General features: G+C 39.3%; 1 protein-coding gene across 1 annotated transcript; it reads right to left on the reverse strand.

Annotated features, from left to right (window-relative positions):
* Positions 1-2212: 2212 nt before the first annotated feature.
* emc4 (ER membrane protein complex subunit 4) lies at positions 2213-8239 on the reverse strand. Its single transcript, XM_061709593.1, has 6 exons — positions 8107-8239; positions 6558-6702; positions 5437-5551; positions 4812-4965; positions 4540-4700; positions 2213-3121 (listed from the first exon to the last, which is right to left on the reverse strand). Exons 2-6 carry the CDS (start codon positions 6659-6661, stop codon positions 3086-3088), a joined length of 570 nt encoding a protein of 189 aa, XP_061565577.1. The 5' UTR covers positions 6662-6702; positions 8107-8239; the 3' UTR covers positions 2213-3085.
* Between the last annotated feature and the right edge of the window lie 20 nt (positions 8240-8259).

The raw sequence follows: 8259 nt of genomic DNA on the forward strand, positions 1-8259 counted from the left end.
ATTTTCACCTGTTTCAAGTAGATTTTCACTTAAAATAAGTGGAAAAATCTGCCAGTGGAACAAGATTTTTTTGTTTGTAATGAGAAGATAAATCTTGTCCCACTGGCAGATTTTTCTACTTATTTCAAGTGAAAATTTACTTGAAACAGGTGAAAATGGTCAAATAAGTTATTTTTCTGGTAATGACTCTTGTTTTAAGTGTAAAAAGATTTTTTGGCTAAAAATGAGACATTTTAACTAGAAATAAGACAAATATTCCTGGTAAGGTTTTGAGTTTTTGCAGTGAGCGGCTCTGCATTTGAAAAAGTTCCAATTTTCTTGACCACACAGATAAGCTCCATAGCAGACTTCTGTGATGAGTATTCGCTGGACGTGTTGATTGATATTCTAGTGAAGTTCTGTGACTCAAAACCTTGCCATACCTTAGCTTCGACTGAATTGACGCCACTGGGTGATGACTCTAAATGTTGAAATAGCAGTAATACCACATTCATTGATGAAATGACATAAGGGATGGAAAGGGGGGGGTGGCAGTTTTACAGGGGGGGTGATTTTGACCATTTTATTTCAGGGGGGATGTCATCCCCCCTCAACTCCAGTACTGGGTACAGCTCCATAAATGCAAGAGGAAACTATGCTCAAATGATTTTACATTGACATATATCTAAATCAGTAATTACTGTCATATTTTAGTTTTTTCTTTTTGTCTTTCTCAGCACTTTTTGCCAGCAGCAAAAGTATGAAAAGCAGTATTCTAGATAATGCTTCTCTTCTACTTGTATGTACCTCTTTAGGTTAGTTCAATAAACACACACTTTTACCTAAAAGGGACTCTTTATGTGCAATATTACATGACACTTATTTCTTTTCTATCCATATAATTCTGTTTTATGGCAGTGCACTTTTTTATCTTTATTTTTAATGTTTTATCTTTTTATCTTTATATGGGTGTTTGGTTTTTGGGGTGTTTGATTTGTAAATGACAGTGCTATGTCTGATTTTTAATGACTGTGATTATTAATTACTTAATGACTGTCCTTTCCCTGTTATTCATTCTCTCTGTCTGTTCTCTCTTTTCCTGCTCTGCCCAGCTGGCCTCCGGCAGGAGGTTCCCCCTTTATGAGCCTGGTCCTGCTCAAGGTTTTTTCCCTCCTAAAGGGAAGTTTTTCCTTGCCACAGTTTGGCTTAAGGTTTTTCCCCCAGTAGAGGAGTTTTTACCTGCCATTGTTTATGTTATGTTTATGTAATAATTGATCGGGGGTCATTTTCTGGGTCTCTGGAAAGATCCTAGAGACAACTTCTGTTGTAATAGACGCTATATGAATAAAATTGAATTTAATTGAATTGTGTGTGTGAGATGGAGATGTCAATTTCCCCGAGGGAACCTCCCAAAGGGATTAATAAAGTCGTCTGAATCTAAATCTTTAACTCACACTTTAACTTTAGCTCTGTTGGGGTTTTTTGTGCAATGTATACTGTAATCCAAAATATAAAGTAATTTCCTTCATAGTGAGACGAACCAATGAGAGTTCAGTCATCTTTGCAGAGGAGCAAGGTCGACAGCAAAACAGGAGACTTTGAGAAGTATACATGGAAAAGGCTTCACAGGAATCAGCTCCAACACAACCAAAAGTGTTAAAAACAAAAGAACATACAATAATATTATACCTGTGTTAACTTAAGTATGCTACAACTCGGTCTGTGTAGAAAAATCACACTCTCCACCTGAACCTGTGACAAGTATTGGTTGTACCTGCTGCTACTCGTCGGTGAAGTTTTTCCTCGGAGACTGACAGCTATTGTTCTTCGGAGGGCGTTTCAGCTGATACCAACCTTGCTGTGTAAGAAAAGGACACTTAATAATATTGAGTCATGTTACCTTGTTCTGTTTGGAAACCTGGAGACGCAACTAAGAACATACAAACAACAAAGAACATAGAGTCAGTAAAGTGTGATGTTTCTGTGAATCTGTCATCTGACTTGGTGTAAATGAAAGCGATAAACCCCCCAAAAGAGAACGGTTTTGTTTCTCCCCACCTTTCTAACTAATGTTTTTCTGGCTTATCCTCTGCTGTTGTTATTAGTGGCAGCACTTAAAACCCTCAAGATGACGCATCACTCTTGTGAAACTGAGTAGCTTGACCATCGAGTTCATGTTGTCGCGTCAGAAATTGTCCAAACAGCTTGACTGACTGACTGAAGACACCTGTGATTCTCATTCCAGGACACAGTTTAATTTAACATGCCATTTAGGTCAAATTATTTTCAATTATTCAAAGAATAGGATTAAAACTGTTCTTTTTCTTTATCCAACATATTTATTGACACAGTCAAAGTAGCTTCATCTAATCAGGATTTATGTCACAGAACATTTTCAAAAAGGGAAAATCTGTATAAATTAAACAGCTATAAAATTAAACAGCTTAGTAAATGATGCAGGTTAGCATGCTGAACTCACTCTGACAATTTGAAGCATTTCAAACTGAGAAACTGCAAAAAAAAATTAAAGAAAAAAGGAAAATGTCTCTACTTCAATAGAATTAAATTAGAACCAATGCTGGATATAAAAACATTTATTTGACCCTGACCTCCAATAGAAGGAGTTATAATAACAAAAACTCTCATTAGTGATATTATCTGATTTAGCTCTAAACTGTTTGCTGTAAAATAACCTCATAAATAATACCCTAGTGTGAATTTATACATGTGAAGAACATTTCTTCTGGACAGAAACCTACAGTAGCTTGACAGTATTTAATGTTACGATCTGCCGGCTTTCTCACATTCTTGTACGTGGAGAGCACCAGAGATGCTTTTTGTCACGCCAAGCAAAGGAGCAGGGAGAAGTACTGTAACATTTCTGTAAAAAAGGCAAAAGAAGATGTGGATGTGATGGATTAAATCCTTCCAGCGCAGTGAAGACGAAGCTTGCTGACGGTTCTCTGGTGGAGGCTGGATCTGGTGTGGTCAGGAAGTAGTTGAACAGCAGACTTTTGCTTCGTCTAAGCTGCGACGGGTCGTCTGGTGGTGGTGCGGTGGAGGTGGGGTAATGTACAGCAGAGAACCTCTGGATGCTGCTTCATCTTCACAACACCATCCCTCCACCCATGATCTCCATCCTCTGTTGACAAGAGACAAACCTGAGTAGGTGCGTGTTCAGATCAAGAAAAAAACCCTCAAACGACCTTAAAAAAAATTACGCAATTTAAAGGAAATGACTTCAATTGGTGGCTTCGTAGTTCTTTGAGTCCAGGTGCTGGTTGATTTTTAAGACTGTTTGAAATGACGACCCTTAACCTCTCACAGCAACCGTAATAATCAATTCACCTTCACCTGCGGTGTGGTTTCAGTTCAAGCTTGTTTTATTTTATTCAAAGCTGGTTCAGTTTTCTTGTAAAGCTCACGGTTCAGCGTCTATAAAAGCATCTGGCTGCATATGGACAGATTCACATGCAACGTAAGTGTGTACAGTGACATGGGGACAAAACACATGCTACGCTAGATTTCATTTAGCACATGGTTTTATCCACAGCATTTAACAAAAAAAATAAGACGTCCAGTATGGCATAAGTGCAATTTCTAAAAGGGAAAAAAGGTGCAAGCTGAAAATACAACTGGTGAAGTCCAAGAGATCCAAAGTAGAGATGGAAAAACACCAACCACCCAAAAAAATAAGTCAAAAAGACATTAAGCATTCTGAGAGGATCACAGTGCACCGCCAAGAGCAGAAGAGGAGTCTGGATCCAGGTCATAAAACGGCCAAACTGCAGTCCAGAAAGTCCCAAAGGAAGCAAAGTCCCTGTAGAGCGTTTGTGTCTCAAAATGTAAAACTATGTCCCTGAGGGCCGAGTTACAAACATGTTTGCTACACGGCACCAGTGCAGTGATCATCTTGTCCTGGGAAACAGGATGACATGCCTGATATCGCTGATTAAAACATATCTCAATACTACATGTAAACAAAGATAAAATAGAGCTGGGGAGGGTAAGAAATAAGTAGTAAAAGTCGTGAGATAAACGCTTGTTTCTGCTAAAGCATTATTACACATTTCAAATGTGGAAAGGTTGTTTTTTTTTGTTTGTGAATAAAGCATTTGTCAATAAGAAAAACATTACAAAAAGGGATTAACCTGCTTCTCAAATGGCCAAGGCTTCAAATTAAACCAGAATGAACAAATATTCTGCCCTCTAGTGAGCTGACACTAGTAGTGCAGCTCATAAAGATGTACAAGCGGCCACGTGAAGATTTCTGACTGTGTGGCATCGTCAGAGCTACTCCATAAACTACAGAAGAACTACTAATCTCACATTTTAAAAATCTTTTAGAGTCAGTCAGACTCAAAAAAAATAATCAAAAATCATTAAACTTTGTGTGACACTTTAGGAAACTGAAACACATACATCATCTGGCCTTTTGAAAGCTGGACTATCAACCATTTAGTTAAGGTTAAACCTCCTCAATTCAATGCTGGAGTTAATCTTTTTTGATTTACCATAAAGTCACAAGTTACTTGTGATTTGCGTCCATGTGCGATTTACCTGAGGCGGCTCTATGAAAGCCAGCCAATCAGACGAGTGTGTCGGAAGCAGCCCCATCGACTGACACTTGTATATGGCCAACGCTGAGCCCAGGAGGTTACCGATCAGATAAACGAGTCCCTGGAGCCACTGCTGGCTGGAGCTCTCCAAGAGCTTGAAGGCTGTGACACAAGAGGACAAACAGATGAATACAAACTGACTAAACAGTTTTTAGATCAGATTTAAAATAATACATCCATTCCTGGCCACACAGAAGAGTGCTGGATACTCACTGGCAGACATAGACATAAGAGCCTGTATGGGCCTCCAGGCCATCATGCAAACCATCATGATGGGGAAGATTGAGATGGTGTTGCCGGACATGTACATGATAAACAGGTTCATAGGAATCTGTTTCAGGGGCCCCAGGGCCACGTCCCAGCAGCGCTGCACAGCAGGGGGAAGAGAAGCACAACCATTCACATCACATCAGCAGCATATGCTGGTTGAAATCTCAATGAAAACACTCTTTTTTTGGTGTTATTCAAGCCCGGCCAGCTGATGCATGGTGCTCTCCAACCACAGTCCTGTAACAAACCATTCCTGTACATGCTTTAAATTATGCTTTTTACTTATTTTATGTCTCTGTAAAGCACTTTGGATCCCCTTGTTGGTGAACTGTGCCATACAAATAAACTCACCTTGCACAAAATTTGTTCCGATTCCTGTGTGACATCCAAACTATTTACTCTCATACATGCTTCTTATGCATTTTCTGTTTTTACTTGCACAAAATACAATCAATGCAAAGATAATCTGAAAAATGCACACAATCCTTAAACAATTCAACTAAACTGCACACCAAGTAAAAAGAAGAGTAACTCTCTCTGAAGAAGTGAAAAGTGAATCTTTCCTTACTTTCTCCACCAGGTTTTTATCCGTCTCCTGGATGCTGGTGTCAGGGACGGGCTTTTCAGAGTAGCCGATGGGGTAAACAACGTCTCCCTGACCACCCTGACGGTCACCGCGGCTTCTACAACACAAAACACAACATAAACAGTTAAGCTTTTACTAAACTCAGTCTTTCACTTCAGAGCCGTGTTAATGACCATGGAAAGCAATCCTCTGTCCTGCTTGTACCAACGCTCTGCGTTACTACTTTAAGTGTCATTTAAATGGCAATCTTAATCCAGGGCAATCCTGGTCCTTGAGGGCCGCTGTTGCATGTTTCAGATGCGTTGCTGCTTCAACACACCTAATTCTAAGAAATGGATCATCATCTGCATCTCTGCAAAAATCTGTTAATGACACAGTTATTTGTATTACGGTGCTTTAAAGCAGGGAAACTTCTAAAATATGCAGGACGGCAGCCTACGAGGAAGTGCCCACCTCTGACTTAAAGGTTCCATATGGATGATGTAGTGACCTTTATGAACATAAAATTAAAGCGATCAAAATGAGTGAAGACACAAGATTCACTTGTTTGGCCTTTTGCTTCGTCACTATTTCATTTCATTTCTTCTTCCATCATTACTGTAGGAGCCATACATTGATTATTCATGTTTCATTGGTTTGATCTGGTTGCCACGGTGATGAAGGAAGTTTGGGTCACGTGGGTGATCACCGTAGGTTATATAAGGTATCCAATCACCTGCACTGTCGTGGAGAGAGGCGAGTTAGGTAGCCGTAATTTTTGTTGACCGCTTTGTAATGATCAGCCCGATTACACGTTTGCAGTGTACACGACAAAACCCATTAAGCGTGTAATCGGAAGGCCGTTGTGGCTGAGTTTTGTCATTAAACGCCATAAAACTTCTCTTGGACTCAGCGTGCTTCTCTGTCAGCAGCAGTGCGTCATGCAAATATACAGGACCTAACAAAAAACTCTCAAGCGGCTCTTAAAAGTACAGGAAAGCCGCAGCAATTACTGTCTCAGTTCTATAAGTTGTTTCCTTCATAAGATCAAGGATAAGTATTAAAATCCTTGCATGTTTTCTGTGGAGGAATTCAGTGTGAAGCTGCTCGGTTTTCCCGTCTACCTTGTGTTCCCCAAGCTCAGCTCCAAAGCCCACTTCATCCTCCTGGCACCGCTGCCTCCTCTTGTGGACAGAGCTCCTCCTCCTTGTCCCCCTGGAGACGCCATGGCAACGAACTTCACTGCTGGACCTCGGAAACAGAAAGCACCTACAGACATGGTTAAACAAAAAAACAAAACAAAGACACACACAAATGTCACTCGAAATGGTGAAAAGTGCATTGAACAGATTAAGCAACATGTTACGGTGCCAGCTTGAAAAAAATAATGTTAAATCTAACAGAAAATCAGTATTTTTTTGTGTGGCACAATATTAGGTGGCAATCACCTTCGGGGGAAAAAAGTGTTCAAGTGTTTTAGTTGTTACTTTGTCCTTTTTTCCTGCTAGTTGAAATATTATTATTAGGAAAAAATAATATTTATTGAAATATAAGTTGTTACATCTGGAAAATCTCATCAAATACTCACACTTATGTCTATTGTATAAAATCATTCATGGACTTGCTCCTCCTGTACTGAACCAGTTTATAAAGGAGCAGCTAGAGGAGATTGTGTGGTCCAGTTTAGGAAAAGTGCTTTTAGCCAGTCTGCATTTTCTATCAGGGCTGCTTGTGAGTGGAACTTCATACCAACTGAGATTAGAAACCAATCAAATTATTCTTCTTTTAAATTTTATTTAAAAAAAAGTGGTTAATTAGTGGTCAAGGCTGTCAACATTGAATTTTAGTGTGTAATTTTCCTGGCTTGCTGCCCTGCCTGTCGGTGTTTGTCTGATGTCACCTGTCACGTTGCCTATTAGTTTGTCTAGTTATAATGTTGCTTTTTGTGCATGTCTTTTTATTCTGTGTTTAGTGCTTTTGTCTTGTTTGTTTTTGGCGTGTTAGTGTGTTATTGTGTCTTGTGTTATTAATGCTGATGTTACTGTTGCTGCTTCATGTTGTTCTGTTTTCGTTTGTAGCAATTGTCTGTTGTTGAGCTTATGTTAACCTGTGTGTGTATGTATTTTAGCTAGTTTCTTACCTTTTAATCTTTATTCTGATATAGCCTTTTATTCGGAAATGTTTTATTGATTGTGTCTTAATAACTTTTCTTTTAGGTTGACTATTTTACACCAGTCCAGGGACAGCGGATGCAAAATAGCCTTTTTGGCTAATTCCGGCACATTATACATTTGTTTAAATGTGTTATTAATGTGCATTGTCCCTGTTATCTAAACCTTTAAATAAATAAATACGTTTTCCAAAGTTTAAATGTCACATTAAAGAGTGACTGAAGCAATAAAGAGTATTTACTCTGCTTTCTGACAGCTAGAGGACACCAAACCTCACAAACCTGACAGTAAAGGGTCTGGATGACAGGGAGAGACATCGTAATGATTTGATTATTGCTATAAAAATGACACCAGTGTAATTGATCTTTAAACATCACTCATGTATATTTAACCCAGAATGACGCAAAGCTGGACTTTCCTGACAAACATGGTTCATGTAGCAGCTTTGAGGCTACGTTACACTCAGTTATGACAGCAGATCGTTAGTAGATTATAATTTTACCTTATAAACGCATCCAACCCACCGCTATCAGCTCTTAAATGGTTTTTATTGATAAATATGAAGAGTAGCTTTCAGCTAAACGACGGCTCTTCCTCGACAACTCCGGGCCCGTAGTGATGACGTAGCTCCGCCGCCAAAGCGGATGTTGCGTCA

This window comes from Cololabis saira, chromosome 20, assembly GCF_033807715.1.
Source record: "Cololabis saira isolate AMF1-May2022 chromosome 20, fColSai1.1, whole genome shotgun sequence".
Taxonomy (NCBI): Eukaryota; Metazoa; Chordata; class Actinopteri; order Beloniformes; family Belonidae; genus Cololabis; species Cololabis saira.

Excerpts from the sequence above, each read along its gene's own strand:
- emc4 (XM_061709593.1), bottom strand. The coding sequence starts at position 6,661 with ATGGCGTCTCCAGGGGGACAAGGAGGAGGAGCTCTGTCCACAAGAGGA. Across the intron at positions 5,552-6,557 it reads CTGAGCTTGGGGAACACAAG|AAGCCGCGGTGACCGTCAGG; the intron begins GTAGACGGGAAA and ends TTTGTGTTGTAG. Across the intron at positions 4,701-4,811 it reads TCTTATGTCTATGTCTGCCA|CCTTCAAGCTCTTGGAGAGC; the intron begins GTGAGTATCCAG and ends CTTGTGTCACAG.